Source organism: Mustelus asterias, chromosome 9 (genome assembly GCF_964213995.1).
Source record: "Mustelus asterias chromosome 9, sMusAst1.hap1.1, whole genome shotgun sequence".
In the NCBI taxonomy this organism is placed as follows: Eukaryota; Metazoa; Chordata; class Chondrichthyes; order Carcharhiniformes; family Triakidae; genus Mustelus; species Mustelus asterias.
The window spans coordinates 79,083,869-79,096,565 of NC_135809.1; the positions used below are offsets into that span (position 1 = coordinate 79,083,869).

At 39.2% G+C, this 12,697-nt stretch overlaps 1 protein-coding gene across 1 annotated transcript in view; it reads right to left on the minus strand.

Moving 5' to 3' along the window:
• Positions 1–207: 207 nt before the first annotated feature.
• Positions 208–12,697, minus strand: part of cat (catalase) — a 36,055-nt gene continuing 23,565 nt past the window's right edge. The window contains exons 9-13 of the mRNA XM_078220406.1: positions 11,306–11,444; positions 9,473–9,603; positions 6,598–6,705; positions 5,045–5,131; positions 208–2,877 (exon numbers count right to left, since the gene is read on the minus strand). Coding sequence (XP_078076532.1) covers positions 2,824–2,877; positions 5,045–5,131; positions 6,598–6,705; positions 9,473–9,603; positions 11,306–11,444 — 519 coding nt within the window. The 3' untranslated portion in view covers positions 208–2,823. The remainder of the gene's footprint in view (positions 2,878–5,044; positions 5,132–6,597; positions 6,706–9,472; positions 9,604–11,305; positions 11,445–12,697) is intronic.

Here is a 12,697-nt window from a genome sequence, read left to right on the forward strand (position 1 = left end):
GTAACATCGGTGGTGTAATTAACACTATTTTTGGTTGTCAATCAAAATAATTCTAGCTGTTGGGCATCATGTGCTGGCATATGTAGCCTACTACTTGTTAAATCTCTTCATCTGACAGATGTCTCTTGGAAGCTCTGGAACTTAAGCTGGAGGACTTTGCAGCATTGGCTTCAATGAAAAATATTTAGAAATAATTTAAACAAAATGCAGTGTCTAGATGGATTTAATCACATTCTTGTCATTTTATTAGGCTTGAAAAATAATCTCTAGCAAAATACAAATTTAACTTCCAGTGGTAAATTCTCAGCTTTGGTAGAGACGTATTTCACAGAATTGTTACAGTGCAGGTCATTCAGCCCATCATGTCTATACCAGCTCTCTGAATGAGCAATTCACTTTCCTCCCTTCTCCTTGGAATCCTGCACATTCTTCCTTTTTATATAACAGTCTAATTCCCTTTTGAATGCTTTGATTGCACCTGCCTCCATCACATTCTCAGGCAGTGGAGTACTGATCGTAACCACTCGCTACGTGACAGAGTTTTCTCATATCACTTTTGCTTTGAAAAGATATTTGAATTATATATTTAAGGAATTTAATCGACTTCCTTCTCGACTCATAGTTGGAGATTTTGCTGACATTTCAGGCTTGATTGATTGTCACAAGGCCCTGATTCTTATTACCACTTTTCACATTGTATTTGTTTATTTCAGTTGAAATTTGGTTAAATGTCATTAACAAATAAGCAAATTAGCTAAGAGAAATGTGCATAAAATATGCAAATACTTGTATCATTTCAGAAAGAGTACGCAATGTAAAAATACATGCCAGAAAAGGAATTGAATTTTAACTCCGCTTAAAATATCAGAAAACCATTGCCTAATTTTGAGCCCCAATAACCTTTTGATCCCAAATTTAAAACAACTTACAACTCAATTTCCTCTAAACTGCATTTTTCAATTAATAGCATCAAACACCTTAACACAAATCAAATAATTATTTTTAATTCATGCACAATTTATCAATGGCGAAGGCACCTCATAAATCCACAAACACTTCATAATAGTTTGTTAAACTAAATGTAAGTGTGGAATAGAAACTGTATACCATCATGTAGGAACTATGCTTGCTGAGAGATGCTATTTTCTCCCACCTCCCCCCCACCACTCTGTTTTCAAATACAAACTAGCTTATACTGGGTTTGTTCTTGATGACTTTTAGCCTTGGCTAATTTGACAAAAGTTTAAACATTAACTCACCTCCTGAACCAACATATGATGGATTCACTGGATTCTTCAAGAAACAATCTGCTGCAATTTGGGGTTAGGTATTAAAACTTGTGTGTGCAATCCATAAATACCAAGTTAAGAGAAGTTTTAGGAATGGAAACTGCTTGCCTATAGAAAATGAATGAAGCCTTGTGAGGAAGCCCAAATACATATGCTGTACCAAAATTCCTCCAACATAAAGATGTCTGGGTGAGTGTTCCTGATTCTAGGAATTGAACTTAGTGCAGCATTTCACCCTGTTTAGAATCTCAGATGTCAATTTGCAACTGATTAGGCTCTGGAGCAATATATTCAACGTCCAAGATCTTTTGGATGAGATGCTGGCTTCCCTTTCTGGTGGTCGCAAAAGATTCTGGCAAGTCTGAAGAGCAGGGAGCTAGTATCCTGGCTAATATTTTACAATTCAACTCAAACATGCGAGAAGGAATACAATTCAACACAACATACAGCCCGAAACATTGCTCGGCAATGTAGCAGCCAATTAGCAATAGCATGTTCTCACTAACAGCAATGTGATAATGATTATGATGGTCAGTGACTAAGACAGTCAGTTTTAGTGTGTTGGTTGAAGGAAGGACACCATTTAAAAAAAATATTTAGTGCTAAGGGTTCCATGCAGGCAAATGGGTCTTTAATTTAACATCTCATCCAAAAGATGGCACTTCCCAACACTAGTGCTCCTTCAGTACTGAACTCAATCAAGCACTTTGGTGCTCAAGTCTCTACATCGGGACTTAAACCAACCATCTTCAGATTCAGGAGGTGAAAGTGCTATTAACTGAGCCACAACTAATATTTGTACAAGTCAGTTTGCATTGCAATAGTATATGCAAGTTGCATTAATAGATTAATTTGAGTTTCATCTTTTATTTAGTAACCCACTTCCCAGATTAAAATTTTTTAAAATCAGTATTGTTTAATACAGCAGTCATTGACAGCCAAGTTATTAGCCTGAACTTCATTGCAAGAACAAAACCACAGAAGCTAGTGCATTAGATATTCAAAGCCATGTTTAGCAGAAGCTTTGAGTGATGTAACAAGGCAATGGTTTAAAAGGCATTTAGTTGAGAACAATCTTCAGAAGTGCTGCTAAAAGCAAGCAGGGGGAGGTAGAAAAGTTCACCCGATGTGAATTATTCGCCAAACAAACACGTGCCCCAGATCAACCAGGCAGAGAGAGACCAGGAGCACAGTTTAATGTACAGTGTAAAGAGAAGGCTCATAACCAGGATCATGTAGTTTAAATCTGGGAACAAGTAATGGACGGAATTCGCAAATGCAGATTGGGAAGAATAGCAAGAGGAAAGGGAATAGAAACTCAATGCGACTGATTATAAATGCAAGTATTAATCAGACAAGAATTTTTTTTTAAGTCTTTGAACAAAATATGCAAGAAGAAAATTCTTGAGTTACAAGATTTGAAGGTTAGCAATCAGTTACACAATCATAGTTAACAGCTGAAGCCTATTTGGATCTGGACAGTTAGCAAAGAAACTTGTTGCAGTAGTGGCACTTCCACTTCAGACTTAACCTGTCACAGGTTTGACCTCTCAGAGGGAGAATGTTGACCGTAGGTTCTGGTCACTGCCTGTAAAAGCAAAACACCAAATATTAGCATCCATTACCAAGGCTTTCTTACAAACTGCATGGAAAGACCTGACTCAAATGAACCACATAGCATACAGCGATTGTTGCGTGCAGGACGCAAAATATCATAAATCTCTGAACTTTGAGGTTAAGAATTGAAATACTTACCATAGTTTGCAAAGCATAAATGATTTAGTAAAGATACTAATTTCATACTAAATTTACTTTCAAAGCTTCATTCCATTATCTCTGACTATTGGTGAATCAGAAAAATAACAGGACCTGGGATTGTAGCAATGAATCGCCTGTGATGCATGCTGGAGCTATGCATCTCAAGTACCTGTACTTTTATTAATCTTTCTCTGTCTCTGTGTTGCCCAACATTCAATTTTGGTTGAGTTTCAACTTTCTCTAGGTCAACGCAGAGAAAACCAAAACCATTCCCTGTATTCCCCCATCACAATCTCCTTACTCCTGACATCAATTACATTTCCTTTCAAGTAACTATCATGTTCAAAATTCTTTGATCATCCTTCCAGATGGCAACTTGAGTGCAGGTGATATCAATATGCTCAAGGCTGAAGCTTGCCTGATAACGTCTGGCCATTCAAGAGACAACGAGGACCTTGGTGTTTCTTGGTTTATGGGTCAGTCTGGGCTTTTTAAAAATCAACGTGGAAATCAAAAAGTTGGTTAGGAAAAACCACAGAAGGACTGCAAGGAAGAAATAACATATGCATCATCAAGAACGACAGCAGAAACAGCTGAATTAAGAACAAGATCATGCATTCGTGTTGAGCAAGAGATTCTTCTCCCCCTCACCACTTTCAAGTGGGTGACAATATGGAACATGTGAATGGAAGCGGAACTAATTATATCAAGTGACGTTCATTACATTCAGTGCTCTGTCTATTTCTCTTACTGTGGAATAATGCAGGTTATGAAATGAACAAAAATAGCACCTCGCCTAGTGTTAACTCGATCTGTTTTCTGAATGTTTAATAGAGCACAGGTGATCAAAATGCATTATGGCTCACAGGGGAGTTTTATTGCTATTTTCCCAGGTCCCATTTGCTTTCTAGCGGATGTAGGACAATAGGAGTTTATGCCAAAAAAGCACGAAGCAACTAGAACAATTAAAAGAGTTACTGGTATCCATGGCAGATCTGACAGCAACCTTGGAATCCTGTTTAACCTGAGGCTAGTATTCAATGCCAAATTCTCTTTACATCAAAGGCCATTTAAGGTTCACTAGTGTCACTTAGCTTATATTCAATATTGAATTACATTTACTTTCTTTTCTCATCTCCAGATTTGACCATTATGATAATCTCCTTGTTGTGCTGCCTTCCTCAAAATTAATCTGAACAAAGGTTTGCCACAAATATCACATCATACATCATGTTCTGCTCACCTGCTGCATCTCTGCCTCACCCATTCAGCTGCTGCCCCCCGCCTCACCCACTCATGTCATGCATACAATGGTAGTCTACTGGTTTATAATTGTTGTTAAACTGAAATTAATAAATCCATTAACCCAGAAACTGGGTATAATAACTGCAAATGCTGCCAAATATATCAACACACCTGATTTTTCTTCCATGCCAACCAATCAAGCCTACATCTGACTTCAGTTCCATAATCTGTGGTTAACACATGATTCCTTCAAATAAGCATGGGCAATAAACACTGCCTTGTAAGTGTTGCTCATATCTCAACAATAAAATGAAAATTAAGTTGGCATCAGTACCACACAGCTGCTTGTGTATGTGGAGCTACACACCAGCAACACTAAACACTGTCCTGGCAAGTCTAAATCACTGAGAAAAGGGTAGAGAGAAAAAAAGAGGTAAATTGTTGGGAAGGAAAGGGACAAAGTTGCCTTTAAGTTATTCAAGTCGGTACGAGGAGTTGGATATTCCACACAAAGAAAATCAATGTTAGAATATTGAAAATGGAATCAATACAAATATTGCTGATACAGCCCACAACATATTTTTTAAAAATCCTTTCCCGGTCAACTTGAATTATGCTCTAATCCCTGGGTCTTGTCACTTACTTCATGACAAGACCCAGGATAGTTTAGTAAATAGATCATTAAAGTGCAAGTGATACACAAGCACAACTGAATTCAAAGCAGAGTAAAAAGATGAAAGTGAATCGAGTACCTTCTGAGGACATTTAGAATTGTACTGCTCCAGCAGTGTGCGGACCTGAGCAGCATAGTCAGGATGAACTTTGTTTAACAGACCCACCTGGAAAAGCAATAATTATAGTCAGGAATACACACTTATACCCGAGCTTTAGCATTCCACAGTACATCAGCCCTCCATGTCTGGACTGCGCTTTGAAGCTCTCCACAGTAAAGATCTTTCCCATCAAGGTCAGACCACATTCTAGCTCTGAGGCTTCTGCCAACACAAGGTACAAAACAAGGTTTTCTTTCAATCAGACGACCCATGCCTTTGGTGATTCTTTCTACAAAACTTGAAAAAGAAACTGGTTTCACCAGATTCCTCCCCACAGTGAAATACTGAGACCAGGAAGTCACTGAGCAGCAGAATTAAAAAGGGGCAAGGTGGTGTCCAGTATTTTGCCGGTAACACATTTTAACTCCAATACTCATTCCTCGTTCTAGGGGTTAGGGCTGAAGAAACATTTGTACATTGTAGTCATGCCCATCTGTTAAAATAGAAACATGCAGGTTTAATAACATTTTTAAAAACATGTAGTTTGTTGGTCAGAGGATAAAGCTCGAAAAACTTCTGGAGATAACATCCCCATTGTTTTAACAGAGTTCTTGAAATTGTTTAAGATTCATTCTCAGAATCTTTCCTCAGCATACAACAAGAGACTGCCAATTTTAAAAACATAAACTTGAGAAATTACTTATATAATGATTACTGTGAAGCAGCAGATTCTCCCCCCACACCCTGCAATAATCCCCAGTTCAGCCAACGTAATTTATTTAAAAGGGAAGCAAGTTTTTAATAGGTGTTCAGATCAGATCTTGTCTCCAAGTGCTAGAAATGTACTATATTAAACATTAACTGTGCCCACTCTGATGCTAGTGGTGGTATTAGCATAGCATCCAAATATCTGTTGCTCAGTACTGCTACAATGTCAGCACTACTTCTGCCATAGTATTAGTGTCAGCACACCATCCCAACGCCCATTGCTCTCAATACTGCTGATGCAGTGTAAGCACCAGCACATGGTGATATACAGCTTGTAACTGCCCTTGTGCCACTTTTCTCAATGGGATGGTGAGATTTTTAGTATGAACATATTGCCCCAATGTTCACTGATAATACACCAGAGAATCAGCAGCCTAGTCCCTTGTCCCAGACAGACTGAAGGAGAAAGTCTACATTTTTGAGAGAGTATCTAGATGCTGAGAAAAGTGGAAAATTCTTCTTCCTTGAATGAGAAGTTGAGGAAGCGTTAAGGTAAAGGTGGTGATAACATGGTGGGTGTATAAGTGCTTCCACATGTGTATATTGCAATATTGGAAAATTTTGCACTGAATCTTTCAGACATTTTTGCCTGGTTGAAACATTCCTCTAAAAAGTGCAAGATTTTGATCCAGTTTAAATATGGACGCAGCTGGAAAGCCATCAAGTACAATGGCTACCTAAATAGAGTTCTGCAACATTAAGAAATTTGATTAATTTTCTAATAACTAATAAGAACTATGTATCGTTGCCAGTGTTCAACTCACCATTCTGTTCTGAATGAAAAGTTGAGCATCCTTGAGATGAGCTGCTACATTCTCACAGAGTCTTCGACGCTCGTCTGCATTCAGTACTTGCAGATAAAATGAAGTTACCTAGTATGGACAAAAAAAATCATGAGTATTTAAAATCATTGCAAACGCTGTTTGTAGGAACACCTTTCTGGGAGGGGGGGAAAAAGGGGAAGAAAATCACTCAAATACCAAGAAGGAGATGCAAAATAATCAGGACTTCCAATTTTGCAAAGGTCTAATGGGCTAGTGGACAGTATTTTCACAATTAGTTCCACTCTCTGCAATTTCCCCATAAACCTGCAAGATGTTTCCTACTATATTTTTGTGAGCTGATGTTGATCAAACAAAGAAGCATCTGTCTCTCTCACTTTAGTTCTTTCTCTCTTGTTTCGGTCTTCCATTATCTCTCGCCACCATTCTGTCCCCCTTTATATTCCAGATTCCCTACTTGCTTCTGCATTTAAAGATTTAATTTAAAATAAGGTGACAAACTGTAATGAAATAGGCTGTTAGTTTAAGTGGCGGAAGATGGGTGAAGGATTGGACCCCATCTGCCTCTTGATACTTCCAGTTGTGTGTGTCCACGTTACTGTGAGCAGTGGAAGGAGTTGTCTGTTGTCAGCGAACATGTGTAGAGCCTGTCAGTATTCTCTGCTTTGAGATATTAATCCTACAGTGATGCTCATCTCTCTGGTATTCTGCTCAATGAATACCCCACAGATAATATTACTGAAACAGTTTGACCTGAAAACACAATCATGGTTATCCATAGAAGCTTGCTGCATGCAATTTGCCTGCAAAATGCACTACACAACAAGGACTATAATGTTTTAAGTAGTTAAGTTACAGCTGAACAGTGGTATAAATCTGTGGGTGAAAGCAGTCACACAATTTCAACTTTGCTTCAGTATTATGTGGTCCCTGGGGGTATGATTGGGGGAGGGGGTTGTGGTGGTGTGCAGTCGTTTTGTTATATTCCAACTGTCACCAGCTGTTCAAATGTTACAAACTCAGCACCAAAAAAATTCATTCATGGTTAAAGCGGAAGATTTTATTTAATTTCATAGCAAACTCCAGAAAATATCCGAGAGACTGCAGCATTAGCTCAAAGTAATTTATACTATTGTTCACGTTTTGAAAAATCATATTGGAAAAATGATTTTTGGCTGTTCAACCTAAATTGTTTAGTTACAGCAATATATTTTTTACACATTTCTCTGGTGACTTGGTGGACAAGGCATGAAAAGGTCTTAAATTCCAGTTACTACCTGCAACAAGTTAGCACAAAACCAGCCACTATTCCAGCTTTTCATTTGGTCAGTGTTCCAGTTGGATCCATTCAAACCATCTGTTCCATCCATCTTTCTCTCTCTCATTCCTACTCTCTGCCTTGCAGATTACTTAAAAAAAATATTTAAATGTTTAATTCAGAACTGCGACACACATGAATGCGTTATTTTAAGTGATGGAGGGTGGGTGAAGAATTAGATCCCATTTTCCTTTTGCCATTTCCAACTGTGTGTGCCCACATACGTTGTGATCTGTAGAGGAAAGTTCTTGACTGGGACCTGCTCTTGTCAGCAGGTACCTGTGTGCAGTCTGAGTGTCGACAGCTTGAGATGTTAATGCTGTAGTAATGCTCATCTCTCTGATATTCTGATCAATGAATACCCCTCAGTTAAGTAATTGAAAAGGTTTTACCAGAATATTCTCTTGTGGCTGCTTGCAGGGACATATGTGCATTTTCCTGCTTAGATTGCGACATAATAACAGAGAATTTAGTGAGGTGTGTGGTGGGGGCAGTGTGAATTTTGGGTGTGTGTGGGGTCTGAGGGGTCAGGGGATCTATTCAATTCAGACTACCCCCATACCTCTCTCTTTTCTGCTCATCTTTTTCAATGAATATTTAAATTTCAAAAATAAAATCAGATATATTAATTTAAAAGGGGAAAATTAGGTAAAGAGTGAAGCCAATTTCCATCTGGATCCTTGCAGCTCTGCTTGTGAGCTTTGATATGAGCTGTGGTGAGGTCTGGCCTGTGTGACTGGGGCCTTTTCCTGTCAGTGAGGGCCGGTGAGTGGTATCAGCTTTGTAGAGTTCAACACTACAGTAATATTCCCCTCTCTCTGAACTCCTGGTCAACATTTACATCCTAGACAACATCACTGTATAAATTTAAGCTGAAAGCCTATGTTATTGCGAGTTGTGAATTCTACTGGCTCACAAAATGTTCATTTCCCATGAAATAAAGCTCATGCAGAAACCTACTTATGAAAAGAAACAAGAACATGTTTGGTTTACTCAGTTATAAGCCTGGGGGGGGGGGGTGCATGACATTATGAGAGAGGTGAGGCAGGGTGGGCAGAAATGAAGGTGCACACAGAGCCCCGCAAAATGCATCTGCCACTGTTTGAGACACTAATTGAACTTATTCAGTACTTCAGGTTAATTAGATACAGACAGTCCCTCGCTCCTGTGGAGGCTATGTGCCAGGTTCACTGGGTGAAATGGGACCAAAATGAACCTTATTTAAATATTGCAAGTCATTAAAATGAACAAAAAAAAACTGCATAGGCTCCTTTCCCATTGTGAGGTTATGGGTCATTGCTTTGTAATGTGCAAAAGTAGCACGAAGCAATTGCGCATGACCCAGTCTCAAAGAAACACTCCTAGCCTCATGCACATTCAAAAGCTTCAGTACAACAGGAAAAGATCAACATGTACTATGTAATATCGGGTCTACTGAACATGAGCTACATGCTTGGTGTGTGCAGGGGGTGATGACAGCAAGAGGAAAGAAAGGCAGAATTTTCAAGCAGTCAGTAGCACATGCTCTATTCTACTTACCTGGGAGTAATCATCATCGTTGGCACTGTTGTACCGAGCAACATCGTTTGTTAGAGTCAAGCAATGCTCCAAGGCCAGAGGCTGAGTTTCAGGGCCACTAAAACTATTTGGATAATAGTTTGGTGCTCCACCTACACCAGAGAACAAACAATTAGGGTTTTACTTTACAATTACACTAATTTTCTTCAGGAGAGGACAGCGAGACAGCCGTGATGCCCCACATTTTCAGATAACCCACTGTAAATCACAATCCAAATCCTCAGATGAAACCCCTGCCAATACCGATAAAATGGTGTCCCAGCAGGAGTTAATAGTTAGCTTCACGAGAAATGTTCCTGGTTATCAAAGGTCATTAACTTCTCCATTTAGCAGACAGATGTTTACACTGACACTGTTGGGCCAGTCAAGTTATTGATCTCAAATAGTGTGACAGTACCTGGATCTGCCTACAGGGCTCCAGATTTTTTAAATACTTTTCCAATTCAATCAAATCAAGTCCAATTCAGAGTCTCAACAAGTTGAGATATTTCCGATCCAGGCTGACAAGACAGGGCATGCAATCCTCTACCCTGTCTTGGGCCTGATCTACATGAGCCAAGCTGATTGGAGTAGGCAGACGTCTCCACCCCTCCAGGCCTGATCTCATTTGCATCCCAGCCAAAAGCCAAGATACCACTTTTAAAAATTGTTTCATATGAAGCTTATAATGTGACCCAATGACCACTACCAAGTGCAGCATCTGCAGACCACACTTGATCTTAGCCAAAAGGCAAGGCTCCAAGAGTAGCTCGTGCCTCAGGTCAGGATGGCAGTCTCTGAAGCATAACACTGTCCTGGGAATTTTTCTGAAATTCAATTTCATATACCTGAAGCAAATAGTCCAAACTCATAGACAAAAAACAAACAGCAACTCAGCTGTTCTGCTAAGAAATGGGTTGTACAATTTAATAGGAGTTGCACAGAGTATTTTTAAAAATTTAGTATGATGAAAACCATGCCCTGAAAACGGTAATTGTTTTGCAACTCAAGTGATGTTTATACAACCCTTATCATAAAATAGTTCTATCCATATAATTAGACCTTGCTCTTTGGACTCCTGTCTCTCCCTCTCTAGAGATAATGGGATCGAAAAATAAACAGCTAAAACCTGTATGCAAGAATGCAGTTTAGTTGCAAGTTGTTAAAAGCTGTTCCTTAACCAGCTTTCCCCATCCACCTTGCTCCACCACCTGCTATGATGCCGAAACCTCAAGGGCATTAGCGACCTTTCACTGCCTTTTCTTAAAAAGGAAAAGTGTTTGAAAACTTTTATCATTGTCTAACGTTCAAATCTGAAGCTAAGCGGGATTACACTATTCTAATCAATAAGGGATCAAAAGGCAATTGCTATGGAAACGGTGTGATAAGTTCTTGCTTTTTTGAAAGAAACACAGCCACACTCACTGGCACCTTATTAACTAGTGAAGTTTGGAAAACTCAATCCGGTCAATTTTTAAAGCTTGGAATACACAACACACCTGATAATTTGTTGAAATACCAAGCCTCTTGGGGAAAAAAGAAATCACCATTCATAACCTAGAGAATATCTACTCCCAGGCCACCAATTGGATAGCAAAACCAGGCAATCCCAGCAGATTTTACCTTCTCAATTGGAACAGATCTGCAAAGAGCCTACGACATCACAGCCACAATCTGCAATATAGCCAGCTGCTTGGGAGACATGCTCAGGAGCACGTTATAGAATCAGTGAAAACTGCTGGGTCTATATTAAAAAAACAATCAAACCAAGTGGCACAAAAGCTGATCCTAGTAGAGGAAAGCTGAAATGCTTGCCCTGGTTATCAGTTGAGCACATGGGTCCATCTCTCTGGTAGTTTGCTACACGACACTTAAATGGGCAGTTCACAGGAAGCTGAAGGTAGTTAGCTCCCAGGCGGTGTCGGTGAGTGTCCGTATATGCAAACAAGCGACCCTATAAAAGAATTGGGAAAAAATGAGTAACACACAGATCCCACAGCACTAATCAATGAATTTATATCTACTTTATGTTGAGAACTCTTTTCCAAAAGTTTAAAATCTGGAATTCTTGATGCCTGCTTTCTGGAACAATGTCCACAATTTATACTTATTTTCAATTAGCACAGTCAGCACCACGAGACACAATATGAAAGGAGGGGGTTAGTGAGCACTATTAATTTTTTCATTCCTATTTTGTTCTCAGTCCCCCTTTTTTTTCCTTCACCCCCATTCCCACAAAGTACAAAGTTTGGAGATCACATCTTCCAATTAGAGCAAGATTTAACAGTATGATCCTCGACCATTTCTTTCTGATCCCAATTCATCTCATTCCCTTTGGACAACATAATTCGGAAAATCACACTGCTTCCCGGGACACACCTAACCTTGTCCACCTTAAATAGATTAATCAATTTGAAGAATCAACAGCAATTAAGTCAGTTTTATCTCTTACACCACAAAACATTTAATGAGTACTTGAAACTCCATAGCATATGAGGCTGTGGACCAAGTGCTGGAAAATGGGATTAGAATAGATGGGTGCTTGATGGTCGGCACAGACACAATGGGCTGAAGGGTCACTTTCTGTCCTGTAAAACTCTATGACTGAATATTTTAAGTGGAGTACTGGGGCAACAGACAGCTAAATTTGGTCAAGAAAACCCAGACCTTCAAAGGAAACTGACAACTGAAAGAGCTGGTATATGAATGCAATTAATTTAATCCAAGTGTATAAAAGATTTTGTCCTCTCAGCAAACAGAATCACAGAAAGCAGACTCATCCCACACTCTCTCATATCAATCTTCCAAACCAGTCACATTCCTGATCTCAATGACACCGGGGGGAAAACATGCAATATCTGTTGATCTCTCATCACACATGGTGGGAAGAGGAGAAGAGAACATTTTCTGGACATTAGGTGGGACAATGTCAAGAACAAACTCCAATAAAGGCAACATGGATAACTGCACCAACATTAATCCTGAAAGTATTTACAGATGTGGCACAAAATGCACATTTTCAGTAACTATTTAAAACTGAGTATAGTTACAGCCAATAGCAAGCAACCTGGCTCAAATAGATAGAGGTGAAGCAGCAAAGTTATAGAGGTACAATAGCAAATCCAATATTTATCAAATCAGTGCAGCCATCAATAAACAAAGCTAGCAGACAATTTAATGTGTCCAGAGGTTAAAAAAATGAACAAA